The 27,517-nt window shown below is 48.6% G+C and overlaps 1 protein-coding gene across 1 annotated transcript in view; it reads left to right on the top strand.

Moving 5' to 3' along the window:
* The first annotated feature begins 477 nt into the window (after window positions 1–477).
* Window positions 478–27,517, top strand: part of MOV10L1 (Mov10 like RISC complex RNA helicase 1) — a 65,999-nt gene continuing 38,959 nt past the window's right edge. Inside the window, exons 1-9 of the mRNA XM_027540457.1 lie at window positions 478–574; window positions 2,199–2,383; window positions 9,792–9,954; window positions 14,465–14,577; window positions 15,043–15,230; window positions 17,649–17,792; window positions 18,055–18,299; window positions 18,605–18,737; window positions 22,846–23,040. Coding sequence (XP_027396258.1) covers window positions 478–574; window positions 2,199–2,383; window positions 9,792–9,954; window positions 14,465–14,577; window positions 15,043–15,230; window positions 17,649–17,792; window positions 18,055–18,299; window positions 18,605–18,737; window positions 22,846–23,040 — 1,463 coding nt within the window. The remainder of the gene's footprint in view (window positions 575–2,198; window positions 2,384–9,791; window positions 9,955–14,464; window positions 14,578–15,042; window positions 15,231–17,648; window positions 17,793–18,054; window positions 18,300–18,604; window positions 18,738–22,845; window positions 23,041–27,517) is intronic.

Raw genomic sequence — 27,517 nt, 5'->3', positions numbered from 1 at the left:
AAAACAAGACGTCATTTCACTAGATACAGGAAAAGCATTTGAGAAAACTTCACACCCAAGCACCGTAAGAACTCTCAGAAAAGTGGGCAGAGGGGATTTCTCCAACTTGGTATAGTACATTTGCCAAAGCTACGACTAACAGCACCGAGCAGCCACACGTTCAGCCGGCTCGCGCCCAGGAGGCAAGCACACCAACCTTGCCTGCACGAAGCCTGGCCAACCTGCTGCTGGTCCCACCCACCAGCACAGGCATGACGTCACTCCCACAGGGCGCACTAACGGTCGCAACCGCCCACCACTCGCAGCCAGCAGTCTCCGCGTGCGGCACCCCCATTGGCCGAGCTCCACAGACGCCGCAACCCTATTGGCCAAGCTCCAGGGCGCGCTTGCGCGAGCGCGGCAGCGCATTGGCGGCAGGAGCGGCGTGCCGCGTGCGGGGCACGTCAGGCTGCGGCGCTGAGGCGGGGCGGCCTGGCCATGCTGCGCCTCGCGGCCAAGGTGGTTTCCTTCTTCTGGAGGAAGGCGGACTGCCCAGAGGAGGAGGCCGGGCCTCTGGGGCCGGAGCTCGTGGAAGGTGCCTCGCGGGGAGGGCGGGCCGCGCGGCCCCTGAGGCGGCCTGGCCTCACTGGGCGCTGCCCGGGCGGGGCGGCGGGTAACCTAGCAGTAGCCCCGGAGCTCGCGAGGCCTGGTTCCCGCGCCTGCACTGAGGGTGGGGGTGGGGAGTGGCCCGAGCCGGGTCCCAGGTTTGTATTGTCTTCTCCGTCGAAGCTGAGGCTTGTCTTTCGTGGCCATCTCCCCAGCGTAGCATCTGTGTCTCCTTTCCGCTTGCTTTTTCCCGCTGCGAGCGCCCTGACACCAGTCGCTCTGGACAGGGTCCCGCTCTTTCTCTGTCAGTGCCCCAGCAGTTGTGTGCTTTGACGGCTCTGGAAAGGGTGACCCCGGCTCTCCTAAACTGCCCTTTTCCTCCCATGGGGTCTTGCTCTTCTCCAAATTGTTTTCGAACCCATTTCCTGAAGTCCAGGCAGTACTTCTGATTCTGGAACCCGGAATTACACACTCCCGAAGGTTCTTGGCATTTTCTCCCAACCCTTCCTTCTGTCCCAGACTTCAGCCCTGGGTAGTGAGTCTCTAGTTGCTTTCTGTAACCTCTGTAACAGTAAATTCTCCGCCGGAGAAGCCAGAACGTCAGTCGTCTGCAGCTGGCGTTCTGCCTCTTCAGCAAACTGCGGCCTGGAGCAGGTCGCTTCACCCACCCAGGCCTTGTCTGTCAATGCAGCCCCTCAGCAGCAGTAGGATTACAGCTCAGCCTCAGTGGGCTTCCAGCTGGGCCGGGGGGGGCACTCAGGTGTCTTCTGTGTCTGAGAAGGAGCAGGAGTTCTAGGCCCAGGTCTCTGAGTGGATGAGCGAAGGCCTGCTCTGCCCCAGACTTGCCCCCCAGGCCCGGAATCTTCCAGTAGTGCCTGCCTAGGATTGAGTGCTCAGTTGTGTCCCTCTCTTTGCGACCCAGTGGACTATAGCTCCTCTGTCCATGGGATTCTCCAGGCAAGAATACTAGAGTGGCTTGCCATTTTCTCCTCCAGGGGATGTTCCTGAGAAGGAATTGAACCTGGGTCTCCTGCATTGCTGGTAGTTTCTTTTACCACTGGGCCATCTAGGAAGCCATTCCTGGTATGATGAAATAATACAGAATCTCCTAGCCCTGCTGCTGGTAGTATTGGTGATGAGAAAGACAATAGTGGTGGTAAGAGTGCACAGTAGTGACTCCCCCACTGTTGCTCTAAAGCAGCCCCTAGCCTGTACCAGCCACTCAGAGGTCTGTGCCTCGCACATTCTGTCATGTAATAACCTTCACACAGCTCTCTTGGACTGTAACTGTCTCCATTTTACAGATGAGGACAGGCACAGACCTAGCCCAGGGTTCTGCAGGTGGCAGGGCAAGAGCTGGGCATCCAACCCAGGCAACCTGGCTCTGGAGTCAGAGCTCTCCCCATGGTGCCTACCATCTGTGCCCCTTGGAGTAACCGGGGAAGTCTGCCTCCAAAACCCTACTTTCTGAGCACTCTGCTCTCCAGGGAGGTTCTCAGCCCACAGGGCTCCTAGCCACAAGGATGCTCTGAGCTCCACTGTTCCCTGGGAGACTCAACTGTAGTGTGCACTTGCTTTGTGGTCAACGTAACCTCTCTGTTTACCTGTCTCAGGTGACACCAGGTTGAAAACTGTCCAGGGTGTCGTGACAAGGTACTGCAGTGATTATGGCATGATTGATGATTTGATCTACTTCTCCAACGAGGTTGTGACTAGCAAAGTGCTTCTAAATGTCGGACAGGAAGTTATTGCGGTTGTGGAAGAAAATAAGGTGTCAAATGGACTGAAAGCAATCCGGGTAAGGCCTGAGTTCTTGAGGAAGAATTCTCTCCACCTTGAGCTTCACATCACCATCCTCCTCTCAGAGACAACCTATAGTTTTATGCCATGGAGGAAATCAGTGTTACCACTTCATTATCTATTCTTCTAGCCATTTAAAAAACTATTGTTACAAATGACCCTTTGTTATCCAGTTAGCAAAGATAATTAATGAACTCTACTATGCAGCAATTTTTTCTTATAAAAAAATAGTATTATTACTCTCTGATTTCCTGATGTTAGTTAGAGGGTATGCGTGTTTAACATTTTAATGGTTATCGTCAAATTATCCTTCAAGAACTTTGTGCTAATTATACTCAGGAGCAGGGTGAGAGACTTGTTACCCATGTTGGCAAGGGTGTGGACTTAGGCATCTTGGAAATCTTCTCCAGTCACTTTGATAAGTGATTGTATTGTTTTAATTTGCATTTAAGCCTTAAAATAGACTAAATATTCACATTTTTTTCCTGTGAGTTATTTTAGTGTCCTTTATACATTTTGTTTGTTGGGTTCAGCTATTTAAAATTAAACTCTACATTACGGGATTAAGTTTCATTCCACATAGTTAATGGGTCTGTCTGTTCCTTGTGGCTCCAAGGCTTTACATGAATCCTTAGAGAGGCTTTTCACACTTCTCAGTATAGACATGCCCTCAGGTTTTCTTCTGAAAAATTGTTTATTTACATTTAAATGTCTAATTTCCCTGGAACTTATTGGCTGTGTGGACTGAAAGAAGGAACCAGACATTTCTTTCCTGGTAGCTCGCCAGTCATCTGCTGAGTGGTCCAGTCTTTCCTACTGAGTTGGAAGGTCCCAGAATCCCATCTACCTGGGACCCTGTCTGGACCCTGTCGGTCCTGATGCCTTCACTTGGCCCCCGTGGCACAGTCACATCCTTGGGTGGCAGGCTGGTTTCCCTCTTCCTGTCTGTGGATGGGCTTCTCTGGCTCTCCTCTTATTCTGGATGAACATTAGAGTCATCCTGCTGTTTCTCCTCCTTGGCTCAGGCTCACCTGGACCAGCGCAGAGTACATGGATCCATTTAGGTCAAGTGACGTGGATCAGAGCGAGTTTTCACCAGCTACAAATTATGTCCACTTATTTAAGCCTACCTTTGTGTTCTTTTTGTTCATTTATGTTCTGCAGATTCCTTCTTAAGTTTATTTTTGAGAATTGTATTGATTTTTTTTCATTTTCAATATGATTTTATTTTGTATTTTCAATCTTTTTCTTCCTTTATAGGAAATGTTGAGATTTGGTATATAATTTGGTATCTGTTAAACTTACTGAGTTCAACTACTTTTTTAAGTGGTCATGACATACCATCTACCAACCATATGTCTCTATTTAGATTTATTAAAATTAAGTAAAATTTAGAATTAACTCCTCAGTTTCATGAACTACATTTTAAGTACTGAACATGACTGGTGGCACCAAATTGGATGCTTCCAACATAAACCATGTTTATTGGAGCAGAAGGGCCTGTGGAGTTGCTCTGGTCTGGAACATGCTGCCCCTGGGGAACAGCCCCTTTCCTCATGCTCCACCAGAACTCTGACTCTTCAGACAGAGTGCTTCCGTGTTTGTTCTTAGCTCTTCTGGAAGATGCCTGTATCACTTGATTTACCAACACTAGGCACCCCACTCCAGTACTCTTGCCTGGAAAATCCCATGGACAGAAGAGCCTGGTAGGCTGCAGTCCATGGGGTCGCTAAGAGTCGGACACGACTAAGCGACTTCCGTTTCACTTTTCACTTTCATGCATTGGAGAAGGAAATGGCAACCCACTCCAGTGATCTTGCCTGGAGAATCCCAGGGACGGGGAGCCTGATGGGCTGCCGTCTATGGGGTCGCACAGAGTCAGACACGACTGAAGTGACTTAGCAGCAGCAGGTAGGATTAACTGACTTCCACTGTGAAAGTTGTGGAATTGGCTCATTTCTACTAGCCTCTGGATTTATTTGCTCATTTTTCATTTAGGTTTTTTTTTATCATGGTAAAATGTGTATAACATGAAACTGTTAAGCATTTAAAATTTCTTGATGCCATTCAGTGGCACTAAGTACATTCATGTTGTTGTGCACCCATATCACTTTCACAACTTCTCATCTTTCCAAATACAAACTCTATACCCACTAAATAATAACCTACTGTTCTACTTTCTGTCTCTATGAGTTTGACTATCCTGGGATGCTTCATGTAAGTGGAATCATGTATTAGTCCTTTTGTATCTGCCTTATTGGACTTAATATTATATTTTCAGAGTACATCCACGTACCAAGTATCAGATCTTCATTCCTTTTTACGGTTAAATAACATTCTGTTGTATGTATAGACTGTATTTTGTTTCTCCACTCACCTGTTGATGGACACCTGAGTTGTCTCTACCTTTTGGCTGTTGTAGATAATACTGCTGTGGAAAGTACCTTTTAAGTCCCTGTTTTCAACTCTGGAGTCTACCTTGCAGTAGAATTGAATGGTCATATGGTAATCCAGGCTTCCCAGGTGGTTCAGTAGTAAAGAATCTGTCTGCCAATGCAGGAGAGAGGAGATATGGGTTCGGTCCCTGGATCAGAAAGATCCCCTGGAGTAGGAAATGGCAACCCACTCCAGTCTTCTTGCCTGGAAAATTCCATGAACAGAGGAACCTGGGGAGCTACAATGTATGGGGTTTCAAAGAGTTGGACATGACTGAGAGACTGAGCATGCGTGTAAGGTAATCCTATATTTAACTTCTGGAGAACCCACCAAATTTTCCTTAGTGGCTGTGCCATTTTCCATTCCTACCAACAGCACAGAGTTCCAATTTCTCCATGTCTCCACCAACGTGAATTATTTTCCTTTTTTTTTTTTTGATAGTAACCACCCTAGTGAGAAAAGGAAAGATAAATCCATTTGAATGCAGAGTTCCAAAGAATAGCAAAGAGAGATAAGAAAGGCTTCCTTAGTGATCAATGCAAAGAAATAGAGGAAAACAATAGAATAGGAAAGACTAGAAATCTCTTCAAGAAAATTAGAGATAACAGGGGAACATTTCATGCAAAGATGGGCTCGATAAAGGACAGAAATGTTAGGGACCTAAAAGAAGCAGAAGATAGTAAGAAGAGGTGGCAAGAATACACAGAACAACTGTACAAAAAAGATCTTCATGACCCAGATAATCATGATTGTGTGATCACTCACCTAGAGCCAGACATCCTGGAATGTGAAGTCAAGTGGGCCTTAGAAAGCATCACTACGAACAAAGCTAGTGGAGGTAATGGAATTCCAGTTGAGCTATTTCAAATCCTAAAAGACGACGCTGTGAAAGTGTTGCACTCAATATGCCAGCAAATTTGGAAAACTCAGCAGTGGCCACAGGACTGGAAAAGGTCACTTTTCATTCCAATCCCAAAGAAAGGCAATGCCAAACAATGCTCAAACTACCGCACAATTGCACTCATCTCACACGCTACCAAAGTAATGCTTAAAATTCTCCAAGTCAGGCTTCAGCAACATGTGAACCATGAACTTCCAGATGTTCAAGCTGGTTTTAGAAAAGGCAAAGGAACCAGAGATCAAATTGCCAACATCCGCTGGATCATGGAAAAAGCAAGAGAGTTCCAGAAAAACATCTATTTCTGCTTTATTGATTATGCCAAATCCTTTGACTGTGTGGATCACAATAAACTGTGGAAAATTCTGAAAGAGATGGGAATACCAGACCACCTGACCTGCCTCTTGAGAAACCTATATGCAGGTCAGGAAGCAACAGTTAGAACTGGACATGGGACAACAGACTGGTTCCAAATAGGAAAAGGAGTACATCAAGGCTGTATACTGTCACCCTGCTTATTTAACTTCTATGCAGAGTACATCATGAGAAAAGCTGGGCTGGAAGAAGCACAAGCTGGAATCAAGATTGCCGGGAGAAATATCAATAACCTCAGATATGCAGATGACACCATCCTTATGGCGGAAAGTGAAGAAGAACTAAAGAGCCTCTTGATGAAAGTGAAAGAGGAGAGTGAAAAAGTTGGCTTAAAGCTCAACGTTCAGAAAACTAAGATCATGGCATGTCGTCCCATCACTTCATGGCAAATAGATGGGGAAACAGTGGACACAGTGGCTGACTTTATTTTTCTGGGCTCCAAAGTCACTGCAGATGGTGATTGCAGCCATGAAATTAAAAGACGCTTGCTCCTTGGAAGGCAAATGTGACCAACCTAGACAGCATATTAAAAAGCAGAGACGTTACTTTGCCAACAAAGGTCTGTCTAGTCAAGGCTATGGTTTTTCCAGTGGTCATGTATGGATGTGAGAATTGGTCTGTGAAGAAAGCTGAGTGCCGAAGAATTGATGCTTTTAAACTGTGGTGTTGATGAAGACTCTTGAGAGTCCCTTGGACTGAAAGGAGGTCCAACCAGTCCATCCTAAAGGAGATCAGTCCTGAGTGTTCATTGGAGGGACTGATGTTGAAGCTGAAACTCCAGTACTTTGACCACCTGATGCAAAGAGCTGACTCATTTGAAAAGACCCTGATGCTGGGAGGAATTGGGGGCAGGAGGAGAAGAGAACTACAGAGGATGAGATGGTTGGATGGCATCACTGACTCGATGGACATGGGTTTGTGTGGACTCTGGGAGTTGGTGATGGACAGGGAGGCCTGATGTGCTGCGGTTCATGGGGTCGCAAAGAGTTGGACACAACTGAGTGACTGAACTGAACTGAACCCTAATGAATGTGTCTTACTGTGGTTTTGATTTACATTTTTCTGATAGTTACACAGAACATCTTCTCATGTGTTTATAGGTCATTTATAACATGTATCTTCAGAGAAATATCTTTTCAGTTCCTTTGCTTATATTTTAATCGTTATTTTCTTATTGAATTGTAAAAGTTCTTTATATATTGTGATATTAATCCCTTATCAGATGTGTGATTTACACATATTTCCTCCCATTCTGTGGACTTTTTCTTTTTAAATTTATTTAGTTTTGGCTGCATTGGGTCTTTGTTGCTCTGCGCAGGCTTTTCTCTAGTTTTGGTGAGCAGGAGCTACTCTCTAGTCACAGTGTTCTGGCTTCTCATTGTAGTGGCTTCTCTTGTTGCAGAGCATGGGCTCCAGGACACTGGCCTTCAGTAGTTGCAGTGCAGGGGCTTAGTTGCTCTTCAGCAGCATACGGGATCTTCCCAGACCAGGGATCATACCGGTGTCTTCACATTGCAAGGCAGAGTCTTAACTACTGGACCACGGGGGAAGCCTCTTCACTTCTCTCAATAATATCCTTTGATGCACCAAACTTTTAAATTTTGATGAAGTCCAATTTATCATTTTTAATAGCCTGTGCCTGATGTCACATTTTAAAAATATCCCAAGATCATGAAGTTTTTCTCCTGTGCTTGCTTCTAAGAGTTTTATAGGTTTAGCTCTTAAATTTAAATCTTTGACCCACTTTTTAGTTAGTTACTGAATATGGTGTTGGATGAGAGTTTGACTTCATCTTTTACATGCTGGGATCCAGTTTTCCCAGCACCATTTCTTGAGAAGATTGCACCACATGGAAAACCTTTTCTCCTTTAAATGGTCTGGCACCTTTGTTGAGAGACATTTGACCATATGTGAGGGATTATTTCTGGGCTCTTTATTCTGTTTCATTGGTGTTTGATATGTCTCTACAGTCTTTTAATTATTATAGCTTGGTAGTAAGTTTTGAAATCAAAAAAGGTGAGTCTTCCAACTTTGTCCATCCTTTTCAAGATTGTTTTGGCTATTCAGGGCCCCTTGAGATTCCATATGAATTTTAGGATGGGTTTTTCTGTTTCTTCAAAACCATCATTGGGATTTTGACAGAGATTGCATTGACTCCATCGATCACTTTGGGTAGTATTGATGTCTTCATGTTAATCTGTGGACGTGAGGTGTGTTTCCACTTGTTTGTGTCTTCTCTAACTTCTTTCCTGGTGAGGGCTTCCCTGGTGGCTCAGCTGGTAAAGAGTCTGCCTGCAAATGCGGGAGACCTGAGTTCGATCCCTTGGTCAGGAAGATCCCCTGGAGAAGGAAATGGCAACCTACTCCAGTATTCTTGCCTGGAAAATCCCATAGATGGAGGAGCCTGGCGGGCTCCCGTCCATGGGGTCGCAAAGAGTCGAACATGACTGAGTGAGTAACACTCATTTCTTTCAGTCACATTTGTAGTTTCAGTGTACAAGTCTTTTGCCTTCTTGGTTAAATTTGTTCTTAAGTATTTGATTCTTTTTTGATGCTATCATAAATGGAGTTGTTTTCTCCGTTTTTTTGGGTCATTTATTGCAGGTAAGTAGAAATACAGCAGATTTTTGTATCCTATAACTTTGCTGAATTTATTGGCTCTAACAGGTGTTTTGTATATTCTTTAGCATTTTCTGGATGTAAGATCTTGGTCAGTAATGTCTGACTCTTTGCAACCCTGTGGACAGTAGCCCACCAGGCTCCTTTTCCATGGAATTCTTCAGGCAAGAATACTGGAGTGGGTAGCCCCATTCCCTTCTCTAGAGGATATTCCCGACCCAAGGATCCAACCCAGGTCTCCTGCATTGCAGGCAGATTCTTTACCATCTAAGTCTTCAGGAAAACCCATATTAGATCATTTGTTGTCGTTCAGTCCATTAGTTGTGTTCAACTCTTTGCAACCCCATGGACTACAGCAGGCCAGGCTTCCCTGTCCTTCATCCCCCAGAGCCTGCTCAAACTCATGTCACTGAGTCGGTGATGCTATCCGACCATCTCGTCGTCTGTCGTCCCCTTCTCCTCCTCCTTCAATCTTTCCTAGCTCCAGGGTCTTTTCCAATGATCAGCTCTTCTCATGTCAACTTCAAATAGATAGTTTTACTTCTTCCTTTCCAATCTGGATATTAAAATTTCTTCTTGGCTAATTGCTTTGGCTCAGACTTCCAGTATTCTGTTGAACAGAAGTGGTGAAAGCACTCATCCTTGCCTTTTCCTTATCCTGGGGAAAAGCTTTCAGTCTCAGCACTGAGTGTCAGGGGATCACTGGGTCATATGTGGTCTTTCTAGTACTGAGGAAGTTCCAGTGTCTTCCTAGTTAATTGAGTATTTTTTATCATAAAAAAGGTGTTGGGTTTTATCAGATGCCTTTTCTGCACCAACTGAGATGATTGTATATAATTTTTCATTTGTTCTGCCAGATTGCCGGATGGTAGTGACTGGTGTGCATTTGTTGAGCCATGTTTGTGTTCTGGGATGAACCCCTCTCCATCATGTGTGCAGCCCCTTACCATGAAGCTGCATGCGGTTTGCCTGGGTTTCATTGGGATTTTTGCCTCAGTGTTCATAAGGGTCTTGGCCAGTATTTGGCTTTCTTTGTGGTCCTCGGCATGTCCTAAGTGGTGGTTTGTCTGTCTTGCAGGTGGAAGCCGTCTCGGATAAATGGGACGATGACAGCAAGAGCCACGGTGGGGGGCTGTCTGACCCCAGCCCCCGGGTGCTGATCGGGTGTGTGACCTCGCTGATGGACCGCGCAGGCTACATCAGCCAGACCACGTACTTCTCCCTGGAGAGTGTGTGTGAAGGTGCGCTGGGCAGGTCTCTGCCTCACATTTACAATTAGTTTTTGTGGTTTTTCAAAAATGTTCATGAATAGGGTTGAGGTGACTGCTCGCATCACTGAAAGGGCCACGTCTGGGCTCCCTCTGGGAGAAGGCTTGTGGGGGCGTGGCCGTGAACTCAGGCTCTGGCACTGGCGACACACTGCCCCTCGCTCTGTGTCGTTTGTCCTGCAGTTGCCGACTCCGGGGTAGCTGTTCCTTTTCCATAATTGTTGCTCCTGATCTAAGACAACAATGTCATAAATGCACAGAGGTACTGTGATTTGTTTTTTTTAGGTGTGTCCAGTGTAAAATAGGACTTGGGTTTAACCTGGTACTTTTCCGAGAGCACATTTTTAATTCCATCTGGTTTTAGTTGGTCTTCCTAGAGGCACAGGGTAAAGAATCCAGTTTCCAATATAGGAGACACGAGAGACTGGGTTTGATCCCTGGGTTGGGAAGATCCCCTGGAGGAGAAAATGGCAACCCGCTCTAATATCCTAGCCTGGAAAATCCCATGGACAAAGGAGCCTGGCAGGCCACAGTTCATGGAGTCGGCAGAGTCTACTCGACTGAAGGACTGAGCACACACACATTAGCTAATCTGAGATTCTGTTTTTATGCCCAAAGAAATCATTTGTCAGCATCATTTTTTGAACAACTATTTATTGTATGCCTGCTGTCTCCACTGGTGGGCAGGGAGCAGGGCAGGAGACCCAGATGAGCGGGCCCTTGCTCTCCCTCCTGAGGAGAGACAGTCCTGTACCTGCTTTATCCTCAGGCAGGACTTAGAGGAGCCTGGGGAGAAGTGGGGTTGGGGGAGCTAAGCTCAACACCCTGCTGGGCTGTGCAGTCGAGGGGCCCTGCCCCCTGTCTGGATGACTCTTCAGTGACCGATGTGTCCAGTCCAGGGACCAGTTTTCATCTACCCGCATCCCTGAGGTCCTCAGAGTGTTGCCCTGAAAGCCTCGACCCAACACCCGGTCCCTGCTTCCTGGGGCTTAGCCCAGACCTCTGACCTGCGGCCCCACCTCAAGGCTGGACCCCTTTCCTCAGGTCTCCCCCTGCTCTGACCCTAGGCCTGCCCTATGTGGACCAGCCAGCCTTGCCCTCTGCCTTCTGGTTGGGGTTAACCTTGGGGGAGCGTCAGCAGACAGGGTGTGGGGGTGAGGTGGGCTCGGCATCCCCTTGCTGTGGCGGCCTGCCCGCGGCTTCACTCCTCTCCTGTGACCACACCAGCGTGCCCGGCAAGCGAGTGGCCAGGCCGGCACACAGTGGAGAAGAGAGGGGCATGCAAATGGGTTAGGTTAAATCATTTTTAAATGTCTGTGTGTGTGTGTGTGTGTGTGTGTGTGTATCTCGATTAGCACGTTTATTTTATTATATTGGTGGGCCTTTACTGTTACTCAAAAACTATCTGCAATGCTAAAAGTCCTTCTAAAAAAAGAAAATGATACCTGGGTACATTAAAGAAAAGTAAAACAATTTAATCTTGATTGTGTAGCCATTATGTTCTTCGTGTGTATTAATATCTTTTCACTTCTTAGCAGCCCTAATGCCATGTCACTGGTATTGTTCTGAGAAACGTACATTTTTCAGTGTTATCTTAGCTCCATTTTTTCATACAGTGGCCTGGAGTCTTCCTCAAAGCTGCATTTTATGGTCGATGAACTTGTAAGTGTAGGCACCTTTGATGGGCTCTCCTCGTAGGCTTTTGTATTCTCAGTCACTAGGTTATGTTCAACTCTTTGCGACCCCCGTGGAGTGTAGCCCACTAGGCTCCTCTGTCCATTCGATTTCCCAGGCTAGAATGCTGGAGTGGGTTGCCATTCCCTTCTGCTGGGGATCTTCCCAGATCAGGGATTGAACCCCATCTCCTACATTGCAGGTGGATTCTTTACCACTGAGCCACCTTTTAATTAAGGAAATACTAGTAAGCTCAAAGCAAATTCTGCTGAATGTGAGTTATTAACAAGTCTGGGTTTTTTCCTACTGAAATAGCTTAACTTTTTTAGCCCAGATGTTTCACAAGTATTAGTTTTTACCTCTGTAAGTACAAAGGTATTCAAATATTTTCATGAACTAAAATCTATCAAATAAGTCATCTCTGTGATTTTATTTTTAATCTTACACCAAATTTGGAACCTGTAAACTTGTTGTAGGCCTTGATGGTTTTAAGTTATTCATTGCTGAATATCAGTTTATCCAACTAAAAGTGAGGGCTTGATTGAAAGGCTCCTTACACAGGCGGTCGGCATCATGTCCAGTGTTCAGCCCTGAGCTGAGCCATCACACAGGGTCTCCCTGCTTCAGGTTCTCTGTGCTTCTGTGGGAGCGGGTGTCACCATGTCATGTTTACAGGCTATATTCTCAATAACTGCAGTTCACAAAAGTTTTAAAACTGAAGGTTTTTTTTTTCTTTTGTTCCATCTCCCGCTCAACCCCCATCCCTCCCCACCCCTACCCTGCCATGTTGCACAGCTTGTGAAATCTTGTTCCACAACCAGGGGTTGAACTTGGGCCTCACCAGTGAGAGCACTGAGTCCTAACCACCGGACCACCTAGGAGTTCTGTAAACTCGAAGATTGTTTGCTTCCACGTTTACTGAGTAATTAAAAATTGCCAACTGATTTTGAACAAACTGTAACCAAAATTTAGAGCTCTCACCTGTAAAAGGTGGAAGGAGCACCATTGTAGGGTTGATTTACAAAGCACTTCTTCAGAGGTTCAACCATTCGTAAAATTCAGACTGCCAGCAAGAGGACCAGGCCAGCAGGCCCTACGATCTGTTCATTTTAACACTGGCTTTGCCACAGGCTCTGAGGCTGCGTTGCCTGCATGCTCTGTCAGTCTCCATGGCTGCAGCCTGTCCTTCACTCACTGACCAGCACAGCATGGGGGAAGGAAGGCCTGGGCCTGTGGGCACGTGGTGGCTCCCATACGTTGTTACCCCACGGGATTCTCAGCGCGCAGGGAGCTTGTTTCTGTTACAGTTCCATCAAAACTTGCACTTATGTGCGTGATCATGGTAAAAGCAAATAATCTTTTCTCCAGTGTTGGGTTTTTAAACTATATTACAGTAGCATTCACAATAACGTCATATATATCTCCTTCAACAGAATGGTCTTCCAAAATCTTTACTTTGATTCCATGATTCTGATGGGGCAAAAAATGAACTAGTTTTTGATTTGCTTCACTGTTTTTCTCTTTAAAATAACTTTTATACAGCTAACACAGTAGTAGTTATTGCTTCACTTCTCGTGTGTGTTGGAAGATACAGAATTAAAAATTAGCAGAATTATGTCAATTATTTGATTAATGAAGGCATGGCTTACAAAACAACAAGTACAGGTTTCTCAGTGGCGTGTTAACTTGTGGTTCTGGGCATCATCTTCCTAAAAAACTCACCGACCTGGAAGCTGGTGCCCAGGAGCTGTGTCTCCTGTGGGTTTGTGCTGCCCGTGCCATGCTGGGTGGCCCCTGGTGAGAAGCAGTGTCCGTAGATGTTTGGGCTGCTTTGTGCTTATCATCAGCTTTCTTGAGAAGCAAACTCAGTATTTTATTAGGCACTGTTGTCTTCTCAGCTTAATAAAAATGTTTATTACAAAAGAACCAAAAGATTATCAGCAGGTATAGCTCCACCACGTACCGCAGCGGCTCAGCTGCTGCCTCACGTCCCTGCTCTTGTAGTTCCCCACTCTCTGCCTGCCCCGCCGCTTCCCAGGCACACTGAGGGGACACGGAGGGCTCCCCTGCCTGGGCTGGGGCGGACGCAGCTGCCCAGGCCTCGGGTGTGGATGCACCTCCCTGGTTGCCTCCCACGCGCCCCTGATGAGGAGGATTGGGGTGGGTGCTCCTGGTGTCTGATGGAGCTGGCAGACGAGCGCCACGAACACCCATGCCTCCTGGAGCTCACCTCGCAGTTGTCAACCACAGTGCTTGGGTACATGCATGCTATATATGTTGCTGGTGCTGCTGCTAAGTCGCTTCGGTCGTGTCCGACTCTGTGCGACCCCATATATGGCAGCCCACCAGGCTCCCCTGTCCCTGGGATTCTCCAGGCAAGAACGCTGGAGTGGGTTGCCATTTCCTTCTCCAGTGCATGAAAGTGAAAGTGATATCACTCAGTCGTGTCTGACTCTTAGCGACCCCATGGACTGCAGCCCACCAGGCTCCTCCGTCCATGGGATTTTCCAGGCAAGAGTACTGGAGTGGGATGCCATTGCCTTCTTTGATGCTATATATGCATGTATGTATAATTGCTATATAAGTATAACATAATATATATACCTGTGTATCATATAGCATACAATTATATATAATTATGTATTACGTATGATTACATACAGTACATAATTGTATATAATTAACATACATAATATATACTTTATATATACATGTAGTAACAATGTTCTGAAAGGTAACTTCAGAGTCTCTTGTACACTTTAATGTTTCAATGTCACCAAGTAACTTGCCTGGTTTCCCTGCCTTGGAGGTTTCGAGCCCTGCAAGGGAGACTGGGTGGAGGCTGAGTACTGGATCCGGCCAGGCACATGGAGCAGCGAGGCCATCTCGGTGAAGCCGCTGAGGTACAAGCGTGTGGACCGGGTAGGTACCGGGCCTCAAGTGTCCATGGGTCCTGGGTGCACCGGGAGGTCAGGTTAAGTGACAGTCCGTCTTGGCCAGAGAAGACCCTGACTTCTTACCAAGACAACTGGAGGCCGGCCTGCATGCTGGCATAGTTAAATTCTAGGTCACAGGGTACTCAGTGTTAGTGGCTGATGGTGGGACCCAGGGAGTGGGTGTGGGCTCTGCCTGTGCTTCTGGCAGAGCTGTGGTCTGGGGAGTCGGGACTGGAGCAGAGGAGGGAATGGAGTCTGTGAGAGGAGGTGCAGTGTGCCCCGGGCTGCTCCCGCGGCCCCGGCTCCGGGCTTCTGCCTGGCCTGCACCATCTGGGGCGTTGCTTCTCACCGGAGAGCAGGCCCGCTCCTCCCTGGCCACGGCAGCCCGGCCTCTGGTGCTGGTCTCTGCCCCACCGTGCACGTGCTGCCAGCCCTAGTGTTGTGCTTGCAGGTCTGTGTGTCCAGCCTCTGTGGGAGGAATGGGGTGATCGATGATTGCATCTTCTTCACCTTGGACTCCCTGAAGCTTCCAGAAGGCTACACGCCGCGCAGGCATGATGTGGTCAGCGTGGTGGTGGTAGAGAGCAGCCAGTCCTGCTACGTGTGGAGGGCGCTGTGCATGACTCCGGTGCAGACGTGGTGAGGAGGCGGGGGCGGGCCCAGCGTGCGGCTGAGCGCTGGCTCAGCAAAACGAGATCCCCTGAGCCGGCGGCTTGCAGGGAGACCTCATGGGCGCTGAGGGCTCTTCATGGTTGGCTGAAGGCTGAGTGAAAAGTGGCCCGTTGAGCCTCAGTCTCATGCTGATGATCTTCATGTTTTCCTGGGTTTTGTGAGTTGTACTCTTTCACACATTGGTGTTTTGTAGAACATGTTATACATGGCAGATTTTTAGCGTTACTGAATTTGCTGTATCCGTATTCTTCTCTGTGTGTCCCAGACCACCTCCAACACGTGTTTATGAGCGCTCCAGGCCTTCCTGAGCTCAGGTTTGAGCAGCAGTACTGCCCTGCATCTTGCCTGCCTCTACTCTTTGTCCCTAGTGCTCCCTTAGCAGCACTTTGCCCCTAGCGCAGTCCCTTAGGACTGCTCCTAAGCAGTCCTATTTGTCTGGTGGTCTCACAGAAGCAGGGCATGTGTGGGAGGAGGGTCTGTGAGCCGCAGGGCGGGGAGCCTGTCTCGGGAGAAGTGGGCCACCGGCCTGGCCAGGAGGGTGTGCTGCGGGTAAGCTGTGGGCAGAGCAAGGGACATGGCAGGCAGCTCTGCCGTGTCCAGATCACCTGGTGGGCACCTCCTCCTGTCCCACGGGGCTTGCTCCCCTTTTGGAGAATGACTTGGCCCATCTGCGGAGCAGTGAAGCGTGTGAGAAACATTGCCCTCGCCCCTACCAGCAGGGAAGCTCAGGAATTCTGGCTTCAGCCTGTCTGACGGGCCCAGGGGTGTGAGGACCACCCCTGCCACAAGATCGTGCTGGCCACCAGCTGCTGGAGCAGAAGCCAAGGCCCTGCCCACACAGGTGTCATGGTTGCTCAGAACCTCGTGCCACTCTCAGGAGACCCCAGGTCATTGAGACACACGATTCCCTGACTGTCCTCTTTATACCACAGTTAACTGGATTCCTGCTGGCTGCGGGCAGGGGCGGGCCGTGGGAGGGTGGCCGGGACTGGCCCAACTGACCATTCAGGAAAAACAGCTGCCAGCATGCCCTTAGGGCCAGTCTGTCCATCAGAAGGACTCTGGGTCCCTACTGCTCCACCTGTCTGCCTCTCCCCAGCACTTCCCTTACCCTGCGCTGCAGCTCTCTGTCTCCAGAGGACTCACGTCTGCTGAATGGGGTGGGTGGGGGCGTGGGCAGGGGCTCCCTGGCTGTGGGTGGCAAGCTTCAGGCGAGCCTCCTTTGGGCCCCAGCTGCAGTGGCCTCTGCTCCATCCAGGGAGGGGAGCTGGTCCTGGGAGGGTGATGACCAGTCATGGTCCCCCGCGGCCCCTCGGTCTGCTGGGAGCAGCTGTCCTCACAAGGAGCCGTCGGCCCAGCATGTGATCCATGTGTGCCGTGCCCTGTGCTGCTGCCCTGGCCCTGCTTCCTCCTGAACTGGTCCTGCCTTCAGGCTGTAGCCCCACGTCGAGGATGCTGCCCTGCCCTCAGACCCACTGTCCCCCACCCACTCAAGGGTCGGAAGGCCAGCATCAGCACTGTGTGTGCGGCAGGGCCTGCGCTTCTCCAGGCCCGGCCTGTGGTGGTGTCCTAGGCCCGCCCCCAGGCTCTGGGTGGGTCGAGCCCATTAGCCAGTTCTCCGCAGCCCCTGGGTGGTTGGCCGGCTGTAGGACAGAGGACCACCCCCACAGCACGCTGGGCTGGGGGGAGGCTCGGCAGGGCTGGCTGTGCGGCCAAGGAGGGGAAGACAGGAGAGGGTGTGTGACTGAAACGGATCTGAGGGGGCGGGCAGGCTGAGGTCGAGGATGTTGCCGGTGTGTGGACAGGGGCAGGTGTGAAGGAGCCCATTTCTGAGTGGCACGGAGTGGGTCAGGGATGGGAAGGAGCTGCGAGTGAATGGTGGACGCAGCACCTGCACTTCACAGCCGTGTCAGCACAGAGGGAACGAACGGTCCCTCCTCAGGAGGGCGGCATCTGCTCCTTTTCTGAAGATAAAAATTCTTTAGTTTCAGATACTCTGAAGCCAGACTCTTTCCCAATGAAATGGGTCCCTGACAAGCCAAGCGCCTCCCTGCAGCCGAGGGGAGGGTCTGAGGAGGAGTGCTGAGTGCCCTTCCCTCTGGGTACAGGGGGCTTGGGTCTCTGGGGAACTCTGGTGGAGGCGGCCTGCTCTTAGACCCTCGGGGTCACTGCGGGGGCTCCTCTCCTCTGGAGTCAGCAGGCTTGTGGTTTCTTCGTGAGGGTGACCTGCTGTCCTGCCCAGAGGTCCTCAGGGTGTCCTTCCACGCCGCCTCTCTGGGGCTTGGCTCCGTGTCGTGCCCACTGTGGCTAGTGCCGCCCAGTAGGGCAGGGCCTCCGGACGCCCCTGCCGGCTGACCTGACAGCATCCTCTGGTGCTTTCTCCAGGGACTTCTCTCCCGCCACCGAGACTGCCGAAGAGGTCTGTGGAGCCCTTTTGCTCAAAAACAAAGGTGATATTGAAGTCACACGGATGACAAATTTTGGAACTCTGAAAGAAGGAGAAAGCAAAAATATGGTGATTTGGGTAGAGTAAGTTTGCCACTCAGAATTACACCACTGGGTTTTAAGCTGTGACGGAAGAATTTGTGTAGCGTGAACTTTACTTTCCCTGTTTGGTTTTCGCTTTATGTCTATCTTTCTAGTTTTTCCGCCCTGAAGTAGCCTTTTCACTTACAGTCGGTTAGAAGTACTTTCAATTGTCATTCTCTTATACATTGAATTCTGTTTTACGGTAATAGTGTTTTAGCTTTAAAAATCCTGTCTCTGTTCACAGCTAATTTTCTTTTTCCAGGAATAAAGGAGACGTTCCTCAAAACTTAGTCAGCTGCAAGCTGGGTGGCTGGGATAAAGCTAAACAGTTCAGATTTCAGATGCTGGATAAAGCCCAGGTGTGCCCCGAAGTGTATCCTATTTGTGTTCCTGAGAAGGAGAAGGATTTTGCAGATAAAAATATTAACTCACTAGACAGCTGCGGGGAAAGCAGAACCTGGCAGACCCTGGAGAGCAGTTCGGTGAACAGCAAAGAAGTCTCTTCAGGTAGCCGTCTCAGCTGTTACCATTGGATCAGCCGCACCAGCACCTTCAGGCCAGGAGCCGGTGCAGCTGCTCCAGGGTCTGGGCTGGTGGGTGGCAGTTACTCTGGTAACTCGGGGCTGACAGCTGGAGATTCGCCCAGTGTGCCTCAGACGAGCCGCTTCCTCTGAACGACCCTACACTGGGGAGAGCCTGCCTGTGCGCCTTTGCCTGTTGGGCACTGTGTGTGCTAGACCCTTCCAGCAACACCACCGCGGTCAGAACAGCTCACGTTTGGTCCAATTTTAGATTTAAATTTCATCTCCTAGGTGACTGTGCCTGTAAAGGAGAAAATGGAGTAAAGGAGAAGAACATACCACAGAAGCAGGTGACAGAGTCCGAACCCGATGGGCTCATCCCTGCAGGGGGAGAAACTCGGATCGTGATCACGTGTGATGCAAAGTACGTGGCTGGAGGGTGTGGACGGAGTTGACCTTAGGACATGTGCACATGCTCTTGTTCTGTCTCACATGTGGTCCTTCTGGGTGGGATGTTGTGAAAAGGATTAGTGGTTATTTTGGTGGGACAAAATCACAAGGAAAAGCACTGGAGAAAACTGGTCCAGTCCAGGGGGCGAGTAGGGGTACCCACTGAGGCGCTTGTACCCAACCCTGACTCCTGACTGGTGGAGGACATGAGCCCCCTCAGCCCAGGGAGCCAGTGCCCCCGTGCCTGCCTTTAGCGCGCCCTGAGCCCTTCCTGCCCCTCCCCTTCCACCCAGGCAAGCTGGCCAGATGGCGGCTCCTGAGCCCTTGTGGGCCCGTCCCCTCTCTGCCTCCTCCCCTGTGTCCAGAACGCTGGGCTCTTACTCCCCAGTCACCTGTCAGCTAGGAGCTTGGGTGCAGCCCTTCTTCCTTCTCTCGTCTCATCTACGCCTGCTGGTTCTGCATTGGTCCAAGGGTGGCTCTGATGAGATCAGCGCCTCGCCTCAGGCTGAGGGTGACGCTGTGCACAGAGGGCGGCCTCGAGTGAGCACTCAGTGCTGGTGCCTGTGTGCCCTGTGACGTGGCCTGGCCTCGAGCAGCAGAGGGACATGGGTGACAGGCACAGGGAGACGGCATCTTGTGTAGCACAGCTCCGACCACTCTTGGGAACACTGGACGTGTGTTTCCTATTCTTAAGTCTGAGAATCACAAACAGTACTATCTTAGGTTTGTGATTTTATCTTATACTGTTCCTGGGGTTCTCAAGGCAAGAATACTGAAGTGGTTTGCCATTCCCTTCTCCAGTGGTCCACATTCTATCAGACCTCTCCACCGTAACCTGTCCGTCTTGGGTGGCCCCACACGGCACGGCTTAGTTTCACTGAGTTAGACAAGTCTGTGGTCCGTGTGATCAGATTGGCCAGTTATCTGATTGTGCTCTCCGTCTGTCTGCCCTCTGATGCCCTCTCTCAGTACCTGCTGTCTTACTTGGGTTGTGGGGTATCTCTTCACGGCTGCTCCAGGAAAGCGCAGCCGCTGCTCCTTACTTTGGACATGGGGTAGCTCCTCTCAGCTGCTGCCCTGACCTTAGACATGGGGTAGCTACTCTCGGCTGCACTTCAAGAGTGAATAAGAGTGAATATTGACATTCTAGGAATCAATAAATTAAGATGGACTGGAATGGGTGAATTTAACTCAGATGACCATTATATCTACTACTGTGGGCAGGAATCCCTTAGAAGAAATGGAGTGGCCATCACAGTCAACAAAAGAGTTGGAAATGCAGTACTTGGATGCAGTCTCAAAAACAACAGACTGATCTGTTCATTTCCAAGGCAAACCATTCAATATCACCGAAATCCATGTCTATGCCCTGACCAGTAACACTGAAGAAGCTGAAGTTGAACAGTTCCATGAAGACCTATAAGACCTTCTAGAACTAACACCCAAAACAGATGTCCTTTTCATTATAGGGGGCTGGAATGCAAAAGTAGGAAGTCAAGAAACACCTGGAGTAACAGGCAAATTTGGCCTTGGATACAGAATGAAGCAGGGCAAAGGCTAATAGAATTTGGCCAAGAGAACACACTGGTCATAGCAAATACCCTCTTCCAACAACACAAGAGAAGACTCTACACATGGACATCACCACATGGTCAACACTGAAATCAGATTGATTATATTCTTTGCAGCCAAAGATGGAGAAGCTCTATACAGTCAGCAAAACAAGACCAGGAGCTGACTGTGGCTCAGATCATGAACTCCTTCTTGAAAAATTCAGACTGAAATTGAAGAAAGTGGAGAAAACCACTAGACCATTCAGGTATGACCTAAATCACATTCCTTATGACTATACAGTGGAAGTGAGAGATAGATTTAAGGGACTAGATCTGATAGAGTGCCTGATAAACTATGAATGGAGGTTCGTGACATTGTATAGGAGACAGGAATTGAGACCATCCCCAAGAAAAAGAAATGCAAAAAAGCAAAATGGCTGTCTGAGGAGGCCTTACAAATAGCTGTGAAAAGAAGGGAAGTGAAAAGCAAAGGAGAAAAGATAAGTTACAAAAGCAGGGTAACGGTAACTTACCTGAGGTAAGTTAAAGGTAAGTTAAATAAGCTATTCCAAAAAATAGCAAGGAGAGATAAGAAAGCCTTCCTCAGTGATCAATGCAAAGAAATAGAAAGAAACATTAGAATGGGAAAGACTAGAGATCTCTTCAAGAAAATTAGAGATACCAAGGGAATATTTCATGCAAAGATGGGCTCAATAAAGGACAGAAATGGTATGGACCTAACAGAAGCAGAAGATAGTAAGAAGAGGTGGCAAGAATACACAGAAGAACTGTACAAAAATCTTCATAACCCAGATAATCACGATGGTGTGATCACTCACCTAGAGCCAGACATCCTGGAATGTGAAGCCAAGTGGGCCTTAGAAAGCATCACTATGAACAAAGCTAGGGGAGGTGATGGAATTCCAGTTGAGCTATTTCAGATCCTAAAAGATGATGCTGTGAAAGGGCTGCACTCGGTATGCCAGCAAATTTGGAAAACTCAGCAGTGGCCACAGGACTGGAAAAGGTCAGTTCTCATTCCAATCCCAAAGAAAGGCAATGCCAAACAATGCTCAAACTACCGCACAATTGCACTCATCTCACACGCTACCAAAGTAATGCTCAAAATTCTCCAAGCCAGGCTTCAGCAATATGTGAACTCTGAACTTCCAGATGTTCAAGCTGGTTTTAGAGAAGGCAGAGGAACCAGAGACCAAATTGCCAACATCCGCTGGATCATGGAAAAAGCAAGAGAGTTCCAGAAAAACATCTATTTCTGCTTTATTGACTATGCCAAAGCCTTTGACTGTGTGGATCACAATAAACTGGAAAATTCTGAAAGACATGGAAGTACCAGACCACCTGACCTGCCTCTTGAGAAACCTGTATGCAGGTCAGGAAGCAACAGAACTGGACATGGAACAACAGACTGGTTCCAAATAGGAAAAGGAGTACGTCAAGGCTGTATATTGTCACCATGCTTATTTAACATATGTAGAGTACATCATGAGAAACTCTGGGCTGGAAGAAGCACAAGCTGGAATCAAGATTGCCAGGAGAAATATCAATAACCTCAGATATGCAGATGACACCATCCTTATGGCAGAAAGTGAAGAGGAACTAGAAAGCCTCTTGATGAAATGAAAGAGGAGAGTGAAAAAGTTGGCTTAAAGCTCAACATTCAGAAAACTAAGATCATGGCATCCAGTCCCATCACTTCATGGCCAATGGAAAACAGTGGCTGACTTTATTTTTCTGGGCTCCAAAGTCACTGCAGATGGTGATTGCAGCCATGAAATTAAAAGATGCTTACTCCTTGGAAAGAAAGTTATGACCAACCTAGACAGCATATTGAAAAGCAGAGACATTACTTTGTCAACAAAGGTCTGTCTGGTCAAGGCTGTGGTTTTTCTAGTGGTCATGTATGGATGTGAGGGTTGGACTGTAAAGAAAGCTGTGCACCGAAGAATTGATGCTTTTGAACTGTAGTGTTGGAGAAGACTCTTGAGAGTACCTTGGACTGCACAGAGATCCAACCAGTCCATCCTAAAGGAGATCAGTCTTGGGTGTTCATTGGAAGGACTGATGTTGAAGCTGAAACTCCAATACTTTGGCCACCTGATGCGAAGAGCTGACTCATTGGAAAAGACCTCGATGCTGGGAAAGATTGAGGGCAGGAGGAGAAGGGGACGACAGAGGATGAGATGGTTGGATGGCATCACCGACTTAATGGACATGGGCTTGTGTGGACTCCGGAAGTTGGTGATGGATAGGGAGGCCTGGTGTGCTGTGATTGGCGGGGTTGCAAAGAGTCGGACACGACTGAGCGACTGAACTGAACTGATTTTATGTTGGGAAAATGTTACATTACTTATTGTAAAACATTCCTTTTTTCCTGTAAAAGAATTATAAAGGCTAAAGGTGACTAGTTTGCTAGCTCTGTGACTTAACCTGATTGAAAAGGGAGGTTGTGTTCGATCTGCCTGTCTTAACTTATAACACACACTAAATTGTGTCTTATTTTTCCAGGAATTCTGGCCGCTGCAGGGAGCTCCTTTTGCTTTGCTTCTCCAGTTTCATAATTGGGCGATACCTTGAAGTGAATGTTGTAAGTGAGGAGGAGTCACTGATAGCCGTCCGCGAACCCTTTTCGTGGAAGAAGTCTAAAAGTTCCCAGGTGTTAGCTTCCACCAAAACCACAGTTGTCGTGACCACACAGAAAAGGTACCATGAGCAGGAATGAAAAAGCAGGCCCAGATCTTGGGCTCGCGGTGTGAGGGGCACACACGAGTGCTGCTGTTGAGGGGAGGCAGACATCCAGATAAAGGGATATAGCTGTGGTGCAGCCTCTTACATCATTGTCCTGGGGGCACACTGTGAGGACTAGGCGGGGGGCCTGCGACCCCAGCTGGTCTCAGGGTGACTCTCAGAGCAGGATAGGACTTGACCCTTTCCCTCAGCTGCTGCCACCCTTCATGTTTCCAACAGCACAGCCACCCAGCTTCCAAGAGAGCCCATGTCGCACACGGGCACCCAGCAGGAAGGAGTCAGTGAGACGTGGCTGGCGTAGCCTCTGTAAGCTGTCCACAGCACCCGAGTGTCACTTATCAAGGGAGCTTGAGGGTCACTTGGTTGCCTGAAGCCCTTTTGCAGATGTGACAGCTTTCAAAAGTGAAATTAAGGGAAAAAAAATCCTGTAACCTGCTATCTACATGTGGCTGGGGGTTGGGGCCCACCCAGCCTCTAACTGGGACGTTGTCTGGGGAAAGTGCTTTATGTCCACCTTTTCTCATCTGTAGTAATAGACCCCAGAAGCTCTCAAAAGTAGATTTTGCTTTTTTAAGTTTGGTGCCAAAAATCATGACCTGTAGACGGGAGGGTTTTCACAACTTAGTCCTGTGGGTCTGTGGCCTCAGCTGCTGCCCTGAGCCCCTGGGATGATGGGTGCTACTTTTCTGTAATGGGAAACCCTGAGTTTCTGCTTACACCCTACCTGGGAACAACTGAAGATAAGATGTGGACTTCAACTCAGTTGTGGGCTGAGTCTGTTGGAAGGACCGTTGGAGTGTTGTGCGCTGTCGGCCTTGGGTTGGAGCACTATTGACTCCCAGCATGCACAGGGAGCCGTGTTGTCCCCGCCCAGTGTGACTCCCAGCATGCACAGGGAGCCGCGTCGTCCCCGCCCAGTTTCTCAGCCTCTCTGACTTGCTCTCATCTGTGAAGCGATAGTCCTGCCCCAGCCCTGCCTGTGATCGTAAGGACCTTTCTTTCTGCTGTGCTGGGTCTTTGTCTTGGTGTACAGGTTTTTGGTTGCTGCATGTGGGCTTTTCTCTAGTTGCTGTGACCAGGGCTCGCAGTATGTGTGAGGGCTCTCATTGCAGTGGCTTCTCTTGTTGCAGAACGTGGACCCTAGGTTGCACTGACTTCAGCAGTTGCAGCACGTGGGCTCAGTAGTGGCATGTGAGATCTTAGTTCCCAGGGCAGGGATCAAACCTGTGTCCCTTGAGTTGGCAGGTGGATTCTTAACTGCTGGACCATTGGGAAGTCCCAGTTATGAGGATTAAATGTACAGTTTCTGGCTCTGAACAGTCAGTAGTAATGAATAAGCAGTAACAGTCACTAGGTATGTGAACAGTGGTCAGGTTGGGTGGCTCTAGGGATGGAAGCTGAGCACAGGAGCAAGAAGTCACATGGTCTGCAAGCAGTGGGTCCCCAGGGCTGGGCTCCAGTTACAGGAGCTTTCTAGAGCCTCCAGCTGTCTTCAGTGGTGCTCCAAGCAGCTTTCTCATTACAAGTTGACTTAACTAGAGAAGTAAAATAGAGCAGGAGCACATGTTTTTAATTCCCTGGTCAGTTTTTCCACTTTGAATGTTAACACATTGTTCCTGTTCAGGAGCATCCCTAAAACAAACATCTGTTTCCCACCATCAAAGTAGTGACCTGGAGTGCCTGTCCTGATGGCCTGGCTCCTTTGGAACTGCCAGCATCTGCATCTGTCCACCCCACCAGCAGACAGGCTGCTTTAAGCCCTCCAAGACCCAGCCCCAGCCACCAGTGGCCAGCAGCCTCCACACAAGGCAGGGTCTGGGAGCGTCCAGCCCAGGGGCAGCCTCACCCACCAATCACAGCAGTCAGCCCACCATGACAGAAGGATCCACGCAGCCCACATAGAGGGCACATGTAGCTCTGAAGCATGTAGTTCTGGTGCTCAGAGGGGAGTGTGCTGCTGGGTGCATAGGACGTGTACAAAAGGCCACTTTCCAAGGTCAGGAAATGTAACCACCCCACCAGATACTCAGAAACAAAAACAGCAAGCTGGACAGAAGGTGACCGAGGAGGGCTTCCCTGGTGCTCCAGTGGTTAAGAATTCACCTGCCAGTGCAGGAGATATGGGTTCAATCTCTGGTCTGGGAAGATCCCACTTGCCAAGGAGCAATTAAGCCTGTGAGCCATAACTACAGAGCCTGCATGCTGCAGCGACTGAAACCTGCGTGCCCCAGAGCCTGTGCTCCTTAATGAGGGAAGCCACTGCAAAGAGAAGCCCTCGTGCTGCAGTGGAGAGTAGCCCCCACTCACCACAGAAAGCCTGCATGCAGCAGCAAGGACCCAGTGCAGCCAGAAATAAATAACGTTAACAAGATGACAGAGGAATGTGTTCCCAATACAAGAACAGGTAAAACTCCAGAAGAAGAACTGAGTGACGTGGAGACAAGCCTCCTGAACGAGAGATTTCAGGGTAATGATGGCAGAGATCAAGGAACTTGGGAGAAGAGTGCATGAATGCAGCGAGAAGTGAGAAGTTTTCAACAGAGTTAGAAAATGTAAAGAACCAAACAGATGAAGACTGAAGTAACTGAAATGGAAAATCCCCTAGAACAAATCGGCAGTGGATTAGATGATATGGAGGAACAAATCAGCAAGCTTGGGAGACAGTGACAGAAATCACTGAGGTGGAACAGAAGAAAGAGAAACGAGTAAAAAGAAATGAGGATAGATTAAGAGAACACTGGGACGACGTCAGGTGTGTAGATATTCACGGTATAGGGGCCCCACAGGGAGAAGAGACAGAGGCAGGGGCAGAGAGTACAAGTGGAGACAGAGCAGCAGAAAGCTTCCTGATCCTGAAAAGAAAACAGACGTCCAGGGCCAGGAAGCAGAGGGAGCCCCGAACAGGATCAGCCCAAGGAGGAATGTAGCAGGACACACTGTACTTAACCTGGGAAAAGGCAGACGCAGAGCATTAGAGGCATGCTAGGCACAAGGGGACTCCTGCATGACAGTGAGCTGATGTCTCAGAATCTGCAGGCCAGAAAGGAGTGGCAGGATATACTTAAAAGGATGAAAGGGAGAAACCAACACCCAGGAACACGACCCAGCAAGGCTCTCATTCAGATTTAATGGAGAGATCAAAAGCTTTACAGACAAGCAAAAGCTAAAAGAATTCGGCATCACCAAACCAGCCTTACAAGAAACTGTAAAGGGACTTTTTTTTTTTTTTTAGCAAAAGAGAAAAGGCCACAAAAGAAAGTGTGAAAGTTATGAAAGAAAACTTGTTGGAAAAATAAAAGTATATGGTAAAGGTTGTAAAAAACAGCCTCGTATAAAGCTAGTAATAAGGCTAAAAGGCAAAAGTAGTCAAATCATATGTGCCCACAACAAAGCTAAGTGACAGTGTTGGCTGCTCAGTTGTATCCGCCTCTTTGTGACCCTGTGCACTGCAGCCCACTGGGCTCCTCTGCCTTGCGAGTCTCCAGGCAAGAATACTGGATGGGTGTCCATACCCTTCTCCAGGGGATCTTCCTGACCCAGGGACTGACCCCACGTCTCTATGTCTCCTCCACTGGCAGGCGAGCTCTTCACCACTAGCGCCAACTGGGAAGCCCAGTACATAAGGGGCACACCACAGATGTCAAGTATGAAGTCAAGGGGAGGGGAGTGAGAATGCAGGGTTGTTTAAATGTGTTTGTACTTACGCAGCTTAAATAACCATAGATGGATGGATGGATTGATGGGTGGATGGATGGAAGCTGGAAATGGATGGATGGAGGCTGGCTGGATGGAGATGTGGGTGGATGGATGGGAGGGATAGATGGATGGATGTATAGATGGATGTATGGATAGATGCCTGGGAGGGTGGATAGGTAGCTATTCCCAATGGGGGGAATGTAGTCAATAACAGTGTAATAATGTCTTTGCAGAAGGACATATCTTAGCTATGCTGTGATCATCCTTTTTGAAATGTACAGAAATATCGAATCACTCTTGCTTAATAGGAACTAACAGTGTTGTAGGTCAGTTATACATCAAAAACAAAGTTATAGAAAAGGAGATCAGATTTGTGGTCACCACTTTGGTTTAGGGGAGGGGAACTGAATGAAGGAGGTCAGGGGCGCACACTGCTGTTAACCAGGTGAGTACGTCCTGGGGGTGCGGCGCACGGTGTGACAGATGCAGTCAGCACTGCCGTGGGTTTTACACAAAGGTTGTTAACAGAGTGAAACCTGGGAGTTCTCATCACAGGGAAAAATATTTTTTTCTGCTTCTTCAAGTTTGTGTTTGCATGAGACAGTGAGTGGTCGTTACTTCTTGATGCATGTAAGTCAGGTCATTATACTGCACACCTTCAATGTCTTCAGTGAATCTGTCAGTGTCCTCATGAAACTGGAAGGAAAAGAACAGTTGAGCTCATTAGAAGCTTAGA

This window comes from Bos indicus x Bos taurus, chromosome 5 (assembly GCF_003369695.1).
Source record: "Bos indicus x Bos taurus breed Angus x Brahman F1 hybrid chromosome 5, Bos_hybrid_MaternalHap_v2.0, whole genome shotgun sequence".
Classification (NCBI taxonomy): domain Eukaryota; kingdom Metazoa; phylum Chordata; class Mammalia; order Artiodactyla; family Bovidae; genus Bos; species Bos indicus x Bos taurus.
The sequence above is the reverse complement of the archived record's forward strand: the minus strand, read 5'-3'. Positions and strand labels throughout refer to the sequence as shown.